Source organism: Anomaloglossus baeobatrachus, chromosome 11, assembly GCF_048569485.1.
Source record: "Anomaloglossus baeobatrachus isolate aAnoBae1 chromosome 11, aAnoBae1.hap1, whole genome shotgun sequence".
Lineage (NCBI taxonomy): Eukaryota > Metazoa > Chordata > Amphibia > Anura > Aromobatidae > Anomaloglossus > Anomaloglossus baeobatrachus.
In genome coordinates, this window is record NC_134363.1 from 96,725,052 (window position 1) to 96,747,848 (window position 22,797).

The 22,797-nt window shown below is 54.1% G+C and overlaps 1 protein-coding gene across 2 annotated transcripts in view; it reads left to right on the top strand.

Annotated features, from left to right (window-relative positions):
- The window catches only part of ZSWIM9 (zinc finger SWIM-type containing 9), a 215,793-nt gene extending 193,556 nt beyond the window's left edge, over nt 1–22,237 (top strand). For both annotated transcript variants that reach the window (XM_075327598.1, XM_075327599.1), the window contains one exon: nt 22,056–22,237. Coding sequence is in view for 1 of the 2 variants with exons in the window: in XM_075327599.1 (XP_075183714.1) it covers nt 22,056–22,079 (24 nt within the window). In the remaining variant the exon portion in view is untranslated. The remainder of the gene's footprint in view (nt 1–22,055) is intronic.
- The last annotated feature ends 560 nt before the right edge of the window (nt 22,238–22,797 follow it).

Consider the following 22,797-nt stretch of genomic DNA (forward strand, 5'->3'; position numbering starts at 1 on the left):
CATAGATTATGGAGTTCATCTTTACCCCTTCAGAGATCCTAAAGGGGCTGACAATCTCTCTCCCCATGATTCCAGCCCAAAACATTACTCCACCTCCTCCTTGTTGGCGCTTTAGCCGTGTTTTCATGGGGTGTCCATCAACCAGCCATCCTACACTCCATCCATCTGGACCATCGAGCGTTGCACGGCACTCATCGGTGAACAAAACAGTTTGGAAGTCAGTCTTCACGTATCGTTTGGCCCACTGGAGCCGTTTCTGCTTGTGTGCAGTGGAGAGAGGTGGTCAACAGGATGGCTTACGCACAGCTGCAAACCTCTGAAGGACCCTGCATCTTGTTGTTCGGGGGACGTTGGAGGCACCAGCAGCTTCAAAAACATGTCTGCTGCTAGGCATTTTAGCTGCTGCTCTTTTAACCTGACGCAATTGCATGTTGGAAAGAGTCCTCAATTTTTCCTTATCAGCACGCACACGTGTGTGCTGTGAATCAGCTACATACTTCTTGATTGTGCGATGATCACAATGAAGTGTCTTGGCAATGTTGATTCTAATCATGCCTTGACCTAAATACTCCACAATTTGTTGCTTCTCAGCAGCCGACACATCCTTTTTCTTTCCCATTTTGGCAAAAAATGTAGGCTGCTTAATAATGTGGAACTTCTTAAGTAGTCTTGCCTTTATTTGGACACACCTGCCAAACTAATTTGCATAGGTATCTGCAATTGCTTTCAGTGATATAAAGAGCCCTGACACACATCACCATCAATGAGTTTAAATGACAAACAAAAAATTTCTAACCTAAACTAACTTTTCTAACTCCTAAACTCTTTTTGCATAATAATTTGGAACACAGTGTATATGACAAAAGCAAAAATTAGACAAGACCACCACCTCCTACAGGGATCACCATAGGCCCATCAATTAGTGAATGAAAGAAACAAGACAGAAATAGTCCACAAAAAGGATCACCATAAAAATGAATTTTAATATTAAACTACTGACCACACAATAGATAAAAACATTTTAAAGCCAAAGGCAAAATAGAAAACACCAGGACCAGCTTGTAATAAAGTTGATGTTCAGAATACCAATTACATGGGTACAATAAGTGCCAAACAGTCAAGTAAGCAAAATAGATCACACTGGTAAATCACAAGATATGTTCAAGAAGGAAGTGCATGCAAACATACCGTATTCTTCGTTTTATAAGATGCACCGGATTATAAGACGCACCCCAAATTTGGAGGGGAAAAAAAAGGTAAAAAAAAAAATTATGGAGTCCATTTTATAATCTGGTGGTTTCTTACCAGGGAGAGGGGGCAGCAGTGGAGCAGGAGTCACAGAAGGCAGGGGCGGTACTGGAGTACTGAAATACTGCGAGTGGTACATAGGGGGGCCCAGATACTCACTGCGGGTGCTGCTCTGTGCGGGGCCGGTGACGTGGCTGCTGTGTGCGGAGGGTGTTGACTCACCAGCCATTCTAAAGATGTTGGCGGTCGGCAGTGAGCGTTTCAAATAATGGTGGCTGGAGTCGGCACGTGCGCAGATGAGAGCTTGAGCTGAGAGCTCCATCTGCACACGCGCTGACCCTAGGCGCCATTATTTGAAACCTTGACCGCTGACATCTTTAGAATGACCGCACGCCACACAGAGCAGGCAAGCGCCGAGCAGAATGGAGCAGGCGAGCGCCGAGCAGAACGGAGCAGGCGAGCGCCGAGCAGAATGGAGCAGCCGAGCGTCGAGCAGCCGAGCAGAATGGAGCAGCCGTGCAGAGAGAGCAGAGCGGCCCCACACAGAGCAGAGCAGCGCCGCCTGATGAACAGAACAGCGTCACACAGACCAGCAGCGCCGGCAACACCCCACATAGTATTACCCCTGCCTCCTTTGACCCCTCTGCAGAACCCCCCCCCCCCCCCCCGTAAGCTACATTCGGATTTTAAGACGCACCCCTCAAAGTTTTGGGAGGAAATGTTCGTCATATAATCCAAAAAATGTAAAGATGTATGATGAATAATGAGGATAAAAATGAACAGAATCTGTACACCAGTAGAAAAGTGATAACTGCTGTTGGTCAAATGCAAAGAAATGAAGGGCATGTAGATGTATCCAGGAATCAAGATAGGGAAAGTACATTAACATTGGCACGAATTCAAAATGCCCCCATTTTTGGAACAGTTTTGCCAGATTGAAGATTTGTAGTTTTTGGACAGCTTATAAAAAATATCATAGGCAGACAATATTTTTTACGGCTATTCTGGGAAACTATAATAAACTAGAAGGTGGCCCGATTCTAACGCATCGGGTATTCTAGAATTTATTGTGTAGTTCATGTATGATTTTTGCTATATATATAGATGTTGTTGTGTATTGTTGCCAAGTGTTTGTGTAGGGTGATGTAAATGTTCTGGGTGTTGTCTGGGTGTGTGACAGCAGTGTGGTTTGTTGCGTTGTGTGTGTTGCGTTGTTTGTGGAGCACTGTGTCTGCAACATTGTGTGTGTGTGGTGCTGTGTGTGTTGCACGGTTTGTGTGGGGGTGTGTGTGTTTTGGGGGGAGGTATGTTTTGTGCAGTGTGTGTGTGTTGGAGGAGTAGTCCTGGGGAGAGAGGAGTATAATAGAAGGAGTAGTCCTGGGGGGAGAGGAGTATAATAGGAGGAGTAGTCCTGGGGAGAGAGGAGTATAATAGGAGGAGTAGTCCTGGGGAGAGAGGAGTATAATAGGAGTAGTAATCCTGGGGAGAGAGGAGTATAATAGGAGGAGTAGTCCTGGGGGGAGAGGAGTATAATAGGAGGAGTAGTCCTGGGGGGAGAGGAGTATAATAGGGGGAGTAGTCCTGGGGGGAGAGGAGTATAATAGGGGGAGTAGTCCTGGGGAGAGAGGAGTATAATAGGAGGAGTAGTCTTGGGGGGAGAGGAGTCTAATAGTAGGAGTAGTCCTGGGGGGAGATGTCTATTAGGTGGAGTAGTCCTGGGGGGAGGTGTCTATTAGGTGGAGTAGTCCTGGAGGGGAGGTGTATAGGTGCCCAATGTGTGTGGGGGGCGTGGCCGAGCGGGCAGAGTGTGGGGGGCGTGGCCGAGCGGGCAGAGTGTGTGGGGGCGTGGCCGAGCGGGCAGAGTGTGAGGGGGCGTGGCTGAGCGGGCAGAGTGTGTGGGGGGCGTGGCCGAGCGGGCAACTATGCAAAGCGGTTTCCATAGTTACCCGATGTGTACCATTGTTACCAGCGTACGCTGGCTCCGGGACACGTGTGCCGGGAGCCGGGGAAAGCTAGTAAGCATGGTACACATAAGGTAACTATTCAAAGCGACAGTGCTGATTCACTTTTTGTTTGTTGGTCTCCTGCTGTGCAGCACGCATCGGCGTGTTTGACAGCGGGAGACCCAACGATCTGAATGGACAGGGAGCCGGCATACGCTGGTAACCATGGTACACAATCGGGTAATTAAGCAAAGTGGTTTCCATGGTTACCCGATGTGTACCATGGTTACCAGCGTATTCCGGCAACCCCAGCAACGCAAGGGTATGTCTCGGCTGGGTTGCCGGTGTGAGCTCCCGGGGGTGCAGCACTCACCTGGGAGTCAGAGCTCCGTGTGGGTTCAGGGAATGCGTGCGGGGGGCGGGGCCAGATTGAGCGTCCAATGTGTGAGGGGGCGGGGCCTAGCCGAGCGGCCAATCCGTGCGGTGGGGCGGGGCCAGGCCAAGGCGAGCGGCCAATGCGACGGTTGTCACTGTAATGACATCATTTTGGAGCAAGACAGACAGAATAAGGCAATTATATACAGTCATATGAAAAAGTTTGGGCACCCCTATTAATGTTAACCTTTTTTCTTTATAACAATTTGGGTTTTTACAACAGCTATTTCAGTTTCATATATCTAATAACTGATGGACTCAGTAATATTTCTGGATTGAAATGAAGTTTATTGTACTAACAGAAAATGTGCAATCCGCATTTAAACAAAATTTGACAGGTCCAAAAGTATGGGCACCTCAACATAAAAATGACATTAATATTTTGTAGATCCTCCTTTTGCAAAAAGGAAAGCCTCTAGTCGCTTCCTGTAGCTTTTAATGAGTTCATGGATCCTGGATGAAGGTATATTTGACCATTCCTGTTTACAAAACAGTTCCAGTTCAGTTAAGTTGGATGGTCGCTGTGCATGGACAGCACGCTTCAAATCATCCCACAGATGTTCAATGATATTCAGGTCTGGGGACTGGGATGGCCATTCCAGAACATTGTAATTGTTCCTCTGTATGAATGCCTGAGTAGATTTGGAGCGGTGTTTTGGATCATTGTCTTGCTGAAATATCCATCCCCTGCGTAACTTCAACTTCGTCACTGATTCTTGCACATTATTGTCAAGAATCTGCTGATACGGAGTTGAATCCATGCGACCCTCAACTTTAACAAGATTACCAGTGCCGGCATTGGCCATACAGCCCCAAAGCATGATGGAACCTCCACCAAATTTTACTGTGGGTAGCAAGTGCTTTTCTTGGAATGCCGTGTTTTTTTTGCCTCCATGCATAACGCCTTTTTGTATGACCAAACAACTCAATCTTTGTTTCATCAGTCCACAGGACCTTCTTCCAAAATGTAACTGGCTTGTCCAAATGTGCTTTTGCATACCTTGTGGCGTGCTTGCAGAAAAGGCTTCTTTCACATCACTCTCCCATACAGCTTCTCCTTGTGCAAAGTGCGCTGTATTGTTGACCGATGCACATTGACACCATCTGTAGCAAGATGATGCTGCAGGTCTTTGGAGGTTGTCTGTTGATTGTCCTTGACTGTTCTCACCATTCTTCTTCTCTGCCTTTCTGATATTTTTCTTGGCCTGCCACTTCTGGGCTTAACAAGAACTGTACCTGTGTTCTTCCATTTCCTTACTATGTTCCTCACAGTGGAAACTGACAGTTTAAATCTGTGAGACAACTTTTTGTATCCTTCCCCTGAACAACTATGTTGAATAATTTTTGTTTTCAGATCATTTGAGAGTTGTTTTCAGGAGCCCATGATGCCACTCTTCATAGGAGATTCAAATAGGAGAACAACTTGCAAGTGGCCACCAAAAATACCTTTTCTCATGATTGGATACACCTGCCTATGAAGTTCAAAGCTCAATGAGGTTACAAAACCAATTTAGTTAGTCAGTAAAAAGTAGTTAGGAGTGTTCAAATCATGAAATTGATAAGGGTGCCCATACTTTTGCACCTGTCAAATTTTGTTTAAATGCGGATTGCACATTTTCTGTTAGTACAATAAACCTCATTTCAATCCAGAAATTTTACTGAGTCCATCAGCTATTAGATATATTAAACTGAAATAGCTGTTGCAAAAACCCAAATTGTTATAAAGAAAAAAGGTTAACATTAATAGGGGTGCCCAAACTTTTTCATATGACTGTATATAGATTATTATTAGTGATCTATATCTACCGACCATAAGTCTGATATAGACATCAGCTGCAATCACTGTACACTGTAAAATATTGATAATTACAGGCAAAATAATCCAAATTAGTTTCTTCAGCTATAAAAAAAATCAATAAAAAAAATAAATCACAGACTCATTAAAGGGAATCTGTCACCAGGTTTTCCCACCTAGTCTGTGAGCAGCATAATGTAGGGGCAGAGATACTGGTTCCAGCGATGTGTGCTTTACTTGGCTACTTAAGAGGGCTTTGCACGTTGCGACATCGCAAGCCGATGCTGCGATATCGCAGGCGATAGTCCCCGCCCCTGTCGCAGGTACGATATCGTGTGATAGCTGGCATAGCGACAATTATCGCTACGCCAGCTTCACATGCACTCACCTGCCCTGCGACCTTCGCTCTGGCCGGCTACCCGCCTCCTTCCTAAGGGGGCGGGTCGTGCGGCGTCATAGCGACGTCACACGGCAGGCGGCCAATAGCGGCGAAGGGGCGGAGATGAGCATGATGTAAACATCCTGCCCAACTCCGTCCTTCCGCATAGCCGCAGGCGGCAGGTAAGGAGATGTTCCTCGCTCCTGCAGCTTCACACACAGCGATGTGTGCTGCCGCAGGAACGAGGAACAACATCGTACCTGTCACGGCAGCGGCATTATGGAAATGTCGGTGAATACAACGATGATACGATAACGCCGTTTTTGCGCTCGTTCATCTTATCATCTAGCATTTACACAGTACGATGTCGAAAGTGACGCCGGACGTGCGTCACTTTCGATTTGACCCCACCGACATCGCACGTGCGATGTCGCAACGTGCAAAGCCGCCCTTAGTGTAGTTTGGATAAAATCGCTTTTTAATCAGCAGTAGATTGTCATTAGAGGGCTACTTGTCCTGCTGCCAGGTGGTCCAGCATATTCATGAGCTCTGGTTAACTGCTAGATCTGCAGCAGAGAAAACTGATTTTATCAAAATGAAACAGCTCAAGAAGGCTACTTTCACACATCAGTTTTTTGGCATCAGGCACAATCCGGCTTGTGCCTGATGCAACAGAACCGTCGCAGATTGTGTAAAAACTGATGCGACGGAGCCAGAAAAAAACAGATTCTTTTTTTCTACTTTTTCATGCTGAGAGAGAGAGAGAGATCCCATCATCACCGCACACACCGGCACTACCGCACCCATCATCACTGCACACACCGGCACTACCGCACCCATGATCACTGCACACACCAGCACTACTGCACCCATCATCACTGCACACACCGGCACTACCGCCCCCATCATCCCCGCACACCCCAAGCACTACTGCACATATTATCCCCGCACACACCCAGGCACTACCGCCTCCATCATCACTGCACACACCGACACTACCGCACCCATGATCACTCCACAGACCAGCACTACTACACCCATCATCACTGCACACACCGGCACTACCGCCCCCATCATCCCCGCACACTCCCAGGCACTACTGCACCCATCCCCGCACACATCGAGGCACTACCGCAACCATCATCCCCGCACACACCGAGGCACTACCGCAACCATCATCACCGCACACACCGGCACTACCGCCCTCATCATCCCCGCACACACACCGGCACTACCGCCCCCATCATCCCCGCACACAAACCGGCACTTCCGCCCCCATCATCCCCGGACACACACCGGCACTACCGCCCCCATCATCCCCGCACACACACCGGCACTACCGCCCCCATCATCCCCGCACACACCCAGGCACTACCGCCCCCATCATCCCCGCACACACCCAGGCACTATTGCACCCATCATCACCACACACACCGGCACTACCGCCCCCATTATAACCGCACACACCGGTACTACCACCCCCATCACCACTGCACACAGCGGCACTACCGCACCCATCATCACCACACACACCGGCACTACCGCCCATCATCACTGCACACACAGTCACTACCGCCCCCATCATCCCCGCACACCCACAGGCACTACTGCACCCATCATCACCACACCCATGATCACTGCACACACCTACACTACCGCACCCATGATCACTGCACACACCAGCACTACTGCACCCATCATCACTGCACACACCGACACTACCTCCCCCATCATCACTGCACACCGGCACTACCGCAACCATCATCACCGCACACACCGGCACTACCGCACCCATCATCACCACACCCATGATCACTGCACACACCTACAATACCGCACCCATGATCACTGCACACACCAGCACTACTGCACCCATCATCATTGCACACACCGACACTACCGCCCACATCATCCCAACACACCCCCAGGCACTACTGCACCCATCATCCCCACACACACCAAGTCACTACCGCAACCATCACTGCACACACCGGCACTACTGCACCCATGATCACTGCACACACCGGCACTACTGCAGCCATCATCACTGCACAGACCAGCACTACTGCCCCCATCATCACCGCACACACCGGCACTACTGCACCCATCATCACTGCACACACCGGCACTTCCACCCCCATCACCATTGCACACAGTGGCACTACCGCACCCATCATCCCCGCACACACCGACACTACCGCCCCCATCAACCCCGCACACACCCAGGCACTACCGCAACCATCATCACCGCACCCATCATCACTGCACACACCGGCACTACTGCCCCCATGATCACTGCACACACCGGCAGTACTGCACCCATCATCATTGCACACACCGGCACTACCGCCCCCATCACCACTTCACACAGCGGACTACCACACCCATCATTGCGGCATACACCGGCATTTCCGCCCCCATCATCACCGAACACACCGGCACTACCGCCCCCATCATCCCCGCACACCCACAGGCACTACTGCACCCATCATCACCACACCCATGATCACTGCACACACCTACACTACCGCACCCATGATCACTGCACACACCAGCACTACTGCACCCATCATCACTGCACACACCGACACTACCTCCCCCATCATCACTGCACACCGGCACTACCGCAACCATCATCACCGCACACACCGGCACTACCGCACCCATCATCACCACACCCATGATCACTGCACACACCTACAATACCGCACCCATGATCACTGCACACACCAGCACTACTGCACCCATCATCATTGCACACACCTACACTACCGCCCACATCATCCCAACACACCCCCAGGCACTACTGCACCCATCATCCCCACACACACCAAGTCACTACCGCAACCATCACTGCACACACCGGCACTACTGCACCCATGATCACTGCACACACCGGCACTACTGCAGCCATCATCACTGCACAGACCAGCACTACTGCCCTCATCATCACTGCACACACCGGCACTACCGCACCCATCATCACCACACCAATGATCACTGCACACACCTACACTACCGCACCCATGATCACTGCACACACCAGCACTACTGCACCCATCATCACTGCACACACCGACACTACCGCCCACATCATCCCAACACACCCCCAGGCACTACTGCACCCATCATCCCCACACACACCAAGTCACTACCGCAACCATCATCACTGCACACACCGGCACTACCGCACCCATGATCACTGCACACACCGGCACTACTGCACCCATCATCACTGCACAGACCAGCACTACTGCCCCCATCATCACCGCACACACCGGCACTACTGCACCCATCATCACTGCACACACCGGCACTTCCACCCCCATCACCATTGCACACAGTGGCACTACCGCACCCATCATCCCCGCACACACCGACACTACCGCCCCCATCAACCCCGCACACACCCAGGCACTACCGCAACCATCATCACCGCACCCATCATCACTGCACACACCGGCACTACTGCCCCCATGATCACTGCACACACCGGCACTACTGCACCCATCATCATTGCACACACCGGCACTACCGCCCCCATCACCACTTCACACAGCGGACTACCACACCCATCATTGCGGCATACACCGGCATTTCCGCCCCCATCATCACCGCACACACCGGCACTACCGCCCCCATCATCCCCGCACACCCACAGGCACTACTACACCCATCATCCCCGCATGTACCCAGGCACTACCGCCTCCATCATCACTGCACCCACCGGAACTACCGCCACCATCATCCCCGAACACACCCAGGCACTACCGCTCCCATCATCCCCGCGCACACCTAGGCACTACCGCAACCATCATCACCGCACACACCGGCACTACCGCACCCATCATCACTGCACACACCGGCACTACCGCACCCATGATCACTGCACACACCAGCATTACTGCACCAATCATCACTGCACAGACCGGCAGTACCACCCCCATCATCACTTCACCCACCGGAACTACCGCCACCATCATCCCCGCGCACACCCAGGCACTACCGCTCCCATCATCCCCGCGCACACCCAGGCACTACCGCAACCATCATCACCGCACACATCGGCACTACCACACCCATCATCACCGCACCCATGATCAATGCACACACCAGCATTACTGCACCCATCATCACTGCACACACCGGCACTACCGCCCCCATCATCCCCGCACACCCCCAGGCACTACTGCACCCATCATCCCCGCACACACCGAGGCACTACCGCAACCATCATCCCCGCATACACCGAGGCACTACCGCAACCATCATCACTGTACACACTGGCACTACCCCGCACCCATGATCACTGCACACACCAGCACTGCCGCCCCCATCATCACTGCACACACAGGCACTACCGCCCCCATCATAACTGCACACACCGGCACTACCGCCACCATCATCCCCGCACACACCCAAGCACTACCGCTATTATCATCCCCACGCACACCCAGGAACTACTGCACCCATCATCCCCGAACACACGCAGGCACTACCGCCTCCATCATCACTGCACACAATGGCACTACCGCCCCCATCATCACTGCACACACCAGCACTACTGCACCCATCATCACTGCACACACCGGCACTACCGCCCCCATCATCCCCGCACACCCCCAGGCACTACTGCACACATCATCCCCGCACACACCCATGCACTACCGCCTCCATCATCACCGCACACACCGGCACTACTGCACACACCGGCACTACCACACCGATGATCACTCCACACACCAGCACTACTGCACCCATCATCACTGCACACACCGGCACTACCGCCCCCATTATCCCCGCACACACACCGGCACTACCGCCCCCATCATCCCCGCACACACACCGGCACTACCGCCCCCATCATCCCCGCACACACCCATCACCACACACCCAGGCAACACTGCACCCATCATCACCACACACACCGGCACTACCGCCCCCATGATAACCGCACACACCGGCACTACCGACCCCATCATCACTGCACACACCGCCACTACCGCCCGCATCATCAGTGCACACACCGGCACTACCGCCCCCATCACCACTGCACACAGCAGCACTACCGCACCCATCATCACCGCACACACCGGCACTACCGCCCCCTTCATCACTGCACACACAGGCACTACCACCCATCATCACTGCACACACAGGCACTACCGCCCACATCATCCCCGCACACCCACAGGCACTACTGCACCCATCATCCCCGCACGCACCCAGGCACTACCGCCTCCATCATCACTGCACACACCGGCACTACCACCAACATCTTCCCCGCACACACCCAGGCACTACCGCTCCCATCATCCCCGCGCACACCCAGGTACTACCGCACTCATCATCACCGCACCCATGATCACTGCACACACCAGCACTACCGCACCCATCATCACTGCACACACCGGCACTAAAGCCTCCATCATCACTGCACACACAGGCGCTAATGCCCCCATCATCCCCGCACATCCCCAGGAACTACTGCACCCATCATCCCCGCACACGCCCAGGCACTACCGCCTCCATCATCACTGCACACACCGCCACTACCGCCCACATCATCATTGCACACACCGGCACTACCGCCCCCATCACCACTGCATACAGCGGCACTACCGCACCCATCATCACCGCACACACAGGCACTACCGCCCACATTATCCCCGCACACCCCCAGGCACTGCTGCACCCATCATCCCCGCACGCACCCAGGCACTACCGCCTCCATCATCACTGCACACATCGGCACTACCGCCAACATCATCCCCGCACACACCCAGGCACTACTGCTCCCATCATCCCCACGCACACCCAGGCACTACCGCACCCATCATCACCGCACCCATGATCACTGCACACACCGGCAATACCGCACCCATGATCACTGCACACACCAGCACTACTGCACCCATCATCACTGCACACACCGGCACTACCGCCCCCATCATCACTGCACACACAGGCACTACTGCCCCCATCATCCCCGCACACCCCCAGGAACTACTGCACCCATCATCCCCGCACACCCCCAGGCACTACCGCCTCCATCATCACTGCACACACAGGCACTACTGCACCAATCTTCCCTGCACATACCGAGGCACTACCGCCACCATCATCCCCGCACACCCAGGCACTACTGCTCCCATCATCCCTACGCACACCCAGGCACTACCGCAACCATCATCACTGCACACACCGGCACTACCGCACCCATCATCACCACACCCATGATCACTGCACACACCGACACTACCGCACCCATGATCACAGCACACACCAGCACTACTGCACCCATCATCACTGCACACACCGGCACTACCGCCCCCATCATCGCCGCACACCCCCAGGCACTACTGCACCCATCATTCCCGCACACACCAAGGCACTGCCGCAACCATCATCACCGCACACACCGCCACTACCTCACCCATCATCACTGCACACACCGGCACTACTGCACCCATCATCACTGCACAGGCCAGCACTACTGCCCCCATCATCACCGCACACACCGGCACTACCGCACCCTCCATCACTGCACACACCGGCACTTCCACCCCCATCACCACTGCACACAGCGGCACTACCGCACCCATCATCCCCGCACACCTCCAGGCACTGCTGCACCCATCATCCCCGCACATACCCTGGCACTACCTCCCCCATCATCACTGCACACACCAGAACTACCGCCCCCATCATCACTGCACACACCGGCACTACTGCCCCCATCATCCCCTCACACACACCCAGGCACTTCCGCTCCCATCATCCCCGCACACACCTTGGCACTACCGCAACCATCATCACTGCACACATCGGCACTACCGCACCCATCACTACTGCACCCATCATCACTGCACACACCGGCACTTATGCACCCATGATCACTGCATACACCGGCCCTACTGTACCCATCATCATTGCACACAGCGGCACTACCGCACCCATCATCACTGCACACACCGCCACTACCGCCCGCATCATCAGTGCACACACTGGCACTACCGCCCCCATCACTACTGCACACAGCGGCACTACCGCACCCATCATCACCGCACACACCGGCACTACCGCCCCCATCATCACTGCACACACAGGCACTACCGCCCACATCATCCCCGCACACCCACAGGCACTACTGCACCCATCATCCCCGCACGCACCCAGGCACTACCGCCTCCATCATCACTGCACACACCGGCACTACCACCAACATCATCCCCGCACACACCCAGGCACTACCGCTCCCATCATCCCCGCGCACACCCAGGCACTACCGCACCCACCATCACTGCACCCATGATCACTGCACACACCGGCACTACTGCACCCATGATCACTGCACACACCGCCACTAAGCCCCCATCATCACTGCACACACAGGCACTACTGCCCCCATCATCCCCGCACACCCCCAGGAACTACTGCACCCATCATCCCCGCACACGCCCAGGCACTACCGCCTCCATCATCACTGCACACACCACCACTACCGCCCGCATCATCATTGCACACACCGGCACTACCGCCCCCATCACCACTGCACACAGCGGCACTACCGCAACCATCATCACCGCACACACAGGCACTACTGCCCACATCATCCCCGCACACCCCCAGGCACTGCTGCACCCATCATCCCCGCACGCACCCAGGCACTACCGCCTCCATCATCACTGCACACATCGGCACTACCGCCCCCATCATCACTGCACATGCCGGCACTACCGCCAACATCATCCCCGCACACACCCAGGTACTACCGCACCCATCATCACCGCACTCATGACCACTGCACACACCGACACTACCGCACCCATGATCACTGTACACACCAGCACTACTGCACCCATCATCACTGCACACACCGGCACTACCGCCCCCATCATCACTGCACACCCAGGCACTACTGCCCCCATCATCCCCGCACACCCCCAGGAACTACTGCACCCATCATCCCCGCACACACCCAGGCACTACCGCCTCCATCATCACTGCACACACAGGCACTACCGCCCCCATCATCACTGCACACACCGGCACTACCGCCACCATTATCCCCGCACACCCAGGCACTACCGCTCCCATCATCCCCACGCACACCCAGGCACTACCGCAACCAGCATCACCGCACACACCGGCACTACCGCACCCATGATCACTGCACACACCAGCACTACTGCACCCATCATCACTGCACACACCGACACTACCGCTCCCATCATCCCCGCACCCCCCCAGGCACTACTGCAACCATCATTCCCGCACACACCGGCACTACCGCAACCATCATCACCGCACACACCGGCACTACCGCCCCCATCATCCCCGCACACCCCCAGGCACTACTGCACCCATCATTCCCGCACACACCAAGGCACTACCGCAACCATCCTCACCGCACACACCGCCACTACCGCACCCATCATCACTGCACATGCCGGCACTACCGCACCGATGATCACTGCACACACCGGCACTACCGCCCTCATCATCCCCGCACACCCCCAGGCACTACTGCACCCATCATTCCCGCACACACCAAGGCACTACCGCAACCATCATCACCGCACACACCGCCACTACCGCACCCATCATCACTGCACACACCGTCACTACCGCACCGATGATCACTGCACACACCGGCACTACTGCACCCATGATCACTGCACACACAGGCTCTACCGCCCCCATCATCATTGCACACACAGGCACTACCGCCCCCATCATCACTGCACACACCGGCACTACCGCCACCATCATCCCCGCACACCCAGGCACTACCGCTCCCATCATCCCCACGCACACCTTGGCACTACCGCAACCATCATCACTGCACACATCGGCACTACCGCACCCATCATCACCGCACCCATGATCACTGCACACACCGGCACTACTGCACCCATGATCACTGCACACACCGGCACTACTGCACCCATCATCATTGCACACACAGGCACTACCGCCCCCATCATCCCCGCACACCCAGGAACTACCGCTCCCATCATCCCCACGCACACCCAGGCACTACCGCAACCATCATCACCGCACACACCGGCACTACCGCACCCATCATCACCACACCCATGATCACTGCACACACCGACACTACCGCACCCATGATCACTGCACACACCAGCACTACTGCACCCATCATCACTGCACACACCGACATTACCGCCCCCATCATCCCCGCACCCCCCCAGGCATTACTGCACCCATCTTCCCTGCACACACCGAGGCACTACCGCAACCATCATCACCGCACACACCGGCAGTACCTCACCCATCATCACCGCACCCATGATCACTGCCCACACCGGCACTACCGCACCCATGATCACTGCTCACACCAGCACTACTGCACCCATCATCACTGCACACACCGGCACTACCGCCCCCATCATCCCCGCACCCCCCCAGGCACTACTGCACCCATCATTCCCGCACACACCAAGGCACTACCGCAACCATCATCACCGCACACACCGCCACTACCGCACCCATCATCACTGCACACAACGGCACTACCGCACCGATGATCACTGCACACACCGGCACTACTGCACCCATCATCACTGCACAGACCAGCACTACTGCCTTTATCATCACCGCACACACCGGCACTACCGCATCCATCATCACTGCACACACCGGCACTTCCACCCCCATCACCACTGCAGACAGCGGTACTACCGCACCCATCATCCCCGCACACCCCCAGGCACTGCTGCACCCATCATCCCCGCACACACCCAGGCACTACCGCCCCCATCATCACTGCACACACCAGAACTACCGCGCCCATCATCACTGCACACACCGGCACTACCGCCCCCATCATCCCCGCACACACACCCAGGCACTACCGCTCCCATCATCCCCGCACACACCTTGTCACTACCTCAGCCATCATCACCGCACCCATGATCACTGCCCACACCGGCACTACCGCACCCATGATCACTGCTCACACCAGCACTACTGCACCCATCATCACTGCACACACCGGCACTACCGCCCCCATCATCATCGCACACCCCCAGGCACTGCTGCACCCATCATTCCCGCGCACACCAAGGCACTACCGCAACCATCATCACCGCACACACCGCCACCACCGCACCCATCATCACTGCACACACCGGCACTACCGCACCGATGATCACTGCCCACACCAGCACTACTGCCCCCATCATCACCGCACACACCGGCACTACCGCACCCATCATCCCCGCACACACCTTGGCACTACCGCAACCATCATCACTGCATACATCGACACTACCGCACCCATCATCACTGCACACACCGGCACTACTGCACCCATGATCACTGCACACACCGGCACTATTGCACCCATCATCATTGCACACACAGGCACTACCGCCCCTATCATCACTACACACACCAACACTACCGCCACCATCATCCCCGCACACCAAGGCACTACCGCTCCCATCATCCCCACACACACCTTGGCACTACCGCACCCATCATCACTGCACACATTGGCACTACCACACCCATCATCACCGCACCCATCATCACTGCACACACCGGCACTACTGCACCCATGATCACTGCACACACCGGCACTACTGCACCCATCATCACTGCACACACCGACACTATCGCCACCATCATCCCCGCACACCCAGGCACTACCGCTCCCATCATCCCCACGCACACCCAGGCAGTACCGCAACCATCATCACCGCACACACCGGCAGTACCTCACCCATCATCACCGCACCCATGATCACTGCCCACACCGGCACTACCACACCCATAATCACTGCTCACACCAGCACTACTGCACCCATCATCACTGCACACACCGGCACTACCGCCCTCATCATCCCCGCACACCCCCAGGCACTACTGCACCCATCATTCCCGCACACACCAAGGCACTACCGCAACCATCATCACCGCACACACTGCCACTACCGCACCCATCATCACTGCACACACCGTCACTACCGCACCGATGATCACTGCACACACCGGCACTACTGCACCCATCATCACTGCACAGACCAGCACTACTGCCCCCATCATCAGCGCACACACCGGCACTACCGCACCCATCACCCCCGCACACACCTTGGCACTACCGCACCCATCATCACTGCACACATCGGCACTACCGCACCCATCATCACCGCACCCATCATCACTGCACACACCGGCACTACTGCACCCATGATCACTGCACACACCGGCACTACTGCACCCATCATCATTGCACACACAGGCACTACCGCCCCCATCATCACTGCACACACCGGCACTACCGCCACCATCATTCCCGCACACCCAGGCACTACCGCTCCCATCATCCCCACGCACACCCAGGCACTACCGCAACCATCATCACTGCACGCACTGGCACTACCGCACCGATGATCACTGCACACACCGGAACTACTGCACCCATCATCACTGCACAGACCAGCACTACTGCCCCCATCATCACCGCACACACAGGCACTACCGCATCCATCATCACTGCACACACCGGCACTTCCACCCCATCACCACTGCACACAGCGGCACTACCGCACCCATCTTCCCCGCACACCCCCAGGCACTGCTGCACCCATCATCCCCGCACACACCCAGGCACTACCGCCGCCATCATCACTGCACACACCAGAACTACTGCCCCCATCATCACTGCACACACCGGCTCTACCGCCCCCATCATCCCCGCAAACACACCCAGGCACTACCGCTCCCATCATCCCCGCACACACCTTGGCACTACCGCAACCATCATCACTGCACACATCGGCACTACCGCACCCATCATCACCGCACCCATCATCACTGCACACACCGGCACTACTGCCCCCATGATCACTGCACACACCGGCACTACTGCACCCATCATCATTGCACACACCGGCACTACCGCCCCCATCAGCACTGCACACAGCGGCACTACCGCACCCATCATTACTGCATACACTGGCATTACCGCCCCCATCATCACCGCACACACCGGCACTACCGCCCCCATCATCCCCGCACACCCACAGGCACTACTGCACCCATCATCCCCGCATGCACCCAGGCACTACCGCCTCCATCATCACTGCACAGACCGGCACTACCGCCCCCATCATCACTGCACCCACCAGAACTTCCGCCACCATCATTCCCGCACACACCCAGGCACTACCGCTCCCATCATCTTCGCGCACACCCAGGCACTACCGCAACCATCATCACCGCACACACCGGCACTACCGCACCCATCATCACCGCACCCATGATCACTGCACACACCAGCGTTACTGCTCCCATCATCACTGCACACACCGGCACTACCGCCCCCATCATCCCCGCACACCCCCAGGCACTACACCCATCATCCCCGCACACACCGAGGTACTACCGCAATCATCATCCCCGCATACACCGAGGCACTACCGCAACCATCATCACTGAACACACTGGTGTTGTGAATGTTAGTTATGTTTTGGCTGCTGGGAGGCTCCCTCTGGTGGCCAGGAATGGTTTGGACTTGGACCAGGTGTGTTGTGCAATGGGCGTTTCCTTTGCTAACTCTCTGCTTATTTAAATCCTGGTCTGATAGCAGGTGATGCCGGATGTTAGTTGTTTTTTGTATCACCAGCCTGCTTCATTCTGCTCCACACCACATCTACCCCAGATAAGTGCTTGCTCTTTATTTATTGTTTGGTTCTTTTGCGCTTTTCTGGGTTTGTCACTTGCTGTGGTTGTTTTCAGTTTATTTGCTTGCAGGGATTTTCCCCCTCAGTTGCTTGGCTGGGGAACTTCTTGCAGTTCTGTTTGGAGTATAGCTCCTTTGGGTCCATGTGTTTGTGGCTTGTTGAATTTGTTATGATTCTTGTTTTTTGTTCATTGGTATGACAAAAGCACCTGGTATAGGACGGAGTTCAGATCGTGCGATCTGAGGGCCCTTTTGTACTATCAGGAATTTGGAATTTTGCACGGTTTTTCTCTGGCCACCATCAGTCCCTTTCCTGTCCTTTCCTATTTTAGTCAGTGGGGGCCTCACCTTTTGCTAATTCTGTCATCTATCTGTGTATTGTGTTTTTCCTATATCACCGCAGTCTTTGAATGTGGGGGGTCTGCTATTCTTGTCTATTTTCTGAGGCAGAGAGTTATTCATCTTTCCCCATCATCACTGCACACACAGGCACTACCGGCCCCCATGATCACTGCACACACCGGCACTACCGCCCCCATCATCACTGCACACACCGGCACTACCGCCACCATCATCCCCGCAGACACCCAGGCTCTACCGCTCCCATCATCCCCACGCACACACAGGAACTACTGCACCCATCTTCCCCGCACACACCCAGGCACTACCGCCTCCATCATCACTGCACACAATGGCACTACCGCCCCCATCATCACTGCACACACTGGCACTACTGCCACCATCATCCCCGCACACACCCAGGCACTACCGCTCCCATCATCCCCGCGCACACCCAGGCACTACCGCAACCATCTTTACCGCACACACCGGCACTGCCGCACCCATCACCGCACCCATCATCACTGCACACTCCGGCACTACCGCACCCATGATTACTGCACACACCGGCACTACTGCACCCATCATCACTGCACAGACCAGCAGTACTGTCCCCATCATCACCGCACACACCGTCACTACCGCCCCCATCATCACTACACACACCGGCACTCCCTCCCCATCACCACTGCGCAGAGCGGCACTACCGCACCCATCATCACTGCATAGACCGGCATTTCCGCCACGATCATCACCGCACACACCTGCACTACCGCCCCCATCATCACTGCACCCCCGGGCACTACTGCACCCATCATCCCCGCACACACCCAGGCACTACCGCCCCCATCATGACTGCACACACCAGAACTTCCGCCCCCATCATCACTGCACACACCGGCACTACCGCCCCCATCATCCCCGCACACACCCAGGCACTACCGCTCCCATCATCCCCGCACACCCCCAGGCACTACCGCAACCATCATCACCGCACACATCGGCACTACTGCCTCCATCATCACTGCACACACCGTCACTACCGACCCCATCATCGCCGCACACACCCAGGCACTACCGCCCTCATCATCACCGTCCCCACCCAGGCACTACCACCCCTACCACTGCACACACGTAGGCACTACCGCACCCATCATCACCGCACAGACACTGGCATTACGTGAGTGACGTCACCGCTGATAGCACAACTCACTTCAGTTGCTGTGTGGAGCTCACAGGAGCGGCGGTGTTCTACTTCCGCTCCTGTCAGCTTCCGATGTACCAGAGCTGAAAGTGTCGTGGGACCTCGTGTGGATTACGTCGGACCTTGAGGGGTATTTGGGGTGTTAATAACGTGGTGAATGAGGGTGTTTTTTTATCTTTTATTTCAGATAAAGGGTTTTTTGGGGTTTGTGTTCATTTACTTTCGCTATAGAATAATCATGGGGGGTGTCTCATAGACGCCTGCCATGATTAACCTAGGACTTAGTGGCAGCTATGGGCTGCCATTAACTCCTTATTATCCCGATTGCCACCGCACTAGGGCAATTCGGGATGAGCCAGGTAGAGTCCCGGGACTGTCGCATCTAATGGATGCGGCAATTCCGGGCTGCTGCTTGCTGATACTTTTTACGCTGGGGGGCTCCCCATAACGTGGAGGTCCCCATCCTAAGAATATCAGCCGTGTGGCTTTACCTTGGCTATATCAAAATTGGGGGGGGACTGTACGTCGTTTTTTTTTTTTTATTTATTTTTTTATTTTACTGCACTATATAGACCCGCCCACCGGCGGCTGTGATTGGTTGCAGTGAGACAGCTGTCACTCAGCGTGGGGGCGTGTCTGACTGCAACCAATCATAGGCACCGGTGGGCGGGAGACGCAGGGAATACGAAATGGAGTAATGAGCGGCCGGCATTTTTAAAAGCAGGAGAAGCCACCAGAGCAGTGTGACAGCCGTGCAGCGCCGCACCCGTGATCGGTGAGTATATAGGAGGGAGAGACAAACAGACGGACCGACCGACCGACACCTCGACAGAGAGAGAGACTATTTACACAACGTCTGGGTATGCCCAAAAACAAAAACCGGAAATCGGCGCCAGATTCTGGCATATGACGGATGGCGATGAATCCGGCACCCATAGGCTTACGTTATAAAAAAAAAAAAAATAAGACGTACGGTGCAGATTCGGTGCAATCAATTTTTTGAGATTTTCCATCCGGCCGCCGGACAAGCAAATTTTGTCGGATCCAGTGAAAGCCGGATGGAACGCATGTCCATCCGGCACAATCTATCTCTACTAAAAGTCTATGGGGGAAAAAACACGCCGGATCCGTTTTATTCGTTTTTTGCCGGATTGTGCCTGATGCCAAAAATGTGTGAAAGTAGCCTAAGTAACACATCGCTGGAATCAGGGTCTCTGGCTCTACATCATGCTGCTCTCAGATGAGGGAGCAAAAATCTGGTGACAGATTCCCTTTAATAATATTTTACAGGCAGGTTAAAAAATGCTTTATTTTTACCGACTGTTCTGTAATTTCTGGATGTTTGGCAGCCCTGCTCTGGAACCCCATGGTGGATTTTAAATATGGCCATTATCTCCATTGCTACCACTGCCTCACCAGGACGTCTCCTCCTCCCAAGGCTCTCACCAGCAGTGGCACTATTTTTCCAAAACTATATTCCATTATCCCTGGTTAAACCTTTTGTACTGCAAAAAATGTGGCACCACTGAAATTTTGCTTGGCGGTTCGCCTGTGAACTCATGTCTCTTCTTTCCACGTAAAACCTCGAGAAAGGCTTGTAAAACCGAAACATCGGGTTTGCTATACCTTTTTTGCACTTTTTTGCAGTTTATCAAATTAAAAAAAATTCAAAATTCTCATATCTTCTCTTGTCCATTTGAGTGCTGAGTTTGTTATTGTACTATATTTGTTTACCTCAATAGCACCTACCTACAAAGTGGTAGAGCCTGATTTACCTTATTTGCTATTTTTTAAATAAAAATGGGCATACTCTGGAGAGCAGAGGGAAAAAAAATAATAGCAAAAACTGGGAAAAACTTAACACCGCTCTTCTTTAAAATAGTTTGTCAGATTTTGATTTTAATTGGACATTTCAGATGTCAATGTTTCTTAATGTTTCTCTGGATTATTGTTACTGTATATGTGTGCATAAACAACATTTCATCTTCCTACAGAAGCAAGTGGACCCCATTTGTTGATTTGGCTTTCTTGTACTCCAGCTTGGATATTTTGTCATCTTTGAAGACCTCACCCTTGGATCCCTCAAGATTTTTGGATTTGCTGTAAAATTTATACAAATCTTTTCTCAAGTTAATATTTTTATTCTGCATGTAAATATAGATTAATCTTTACAATAGTCGTTGTTTGAGTCCTTTAATTCGTTTTTTCTTATCATGATAAATATTTTATATTTTTTTTACAGGATACTTTATAAAAAATGTATATATTGAAAAAGGCAACAAACAACCTTAACCTTTTTCAGTAGGTATAAATAAAAAAAATAAACTGGACGGGGTGTGGCTTGACATGGCCGAGTGAGGACGTGCACCATTCCAGCTCCACAGCACTTTCAGCACAATCCATTGGCATCAGACTATTAGGATGGGCAAGACTGGCATCAAGCGATCCAGGGCACGCTCCTCTACCCGCCCGGGGCCACAGAGGAGCGATAACATCATTCCCTATCTGTCAGGAGTGAGGAGCCTGTCAGCCGAGGCTCCCATGCGGCCTGCTCAGGAGACGGAGTCGGGGGACGCGGCTGATATCCACGTGGCGGGGGAGACAGGAACCTGCCACCATCCGGAGCCAGCCGAGGCCACCGAGGAGAGGGGTGAGTGCCGGGATGCCCCGGGAAAAGCCCTGATCCCAGATCCTGGGGAACGCCACGCGGGGGAACCGCCATCACAAGATGGCCGA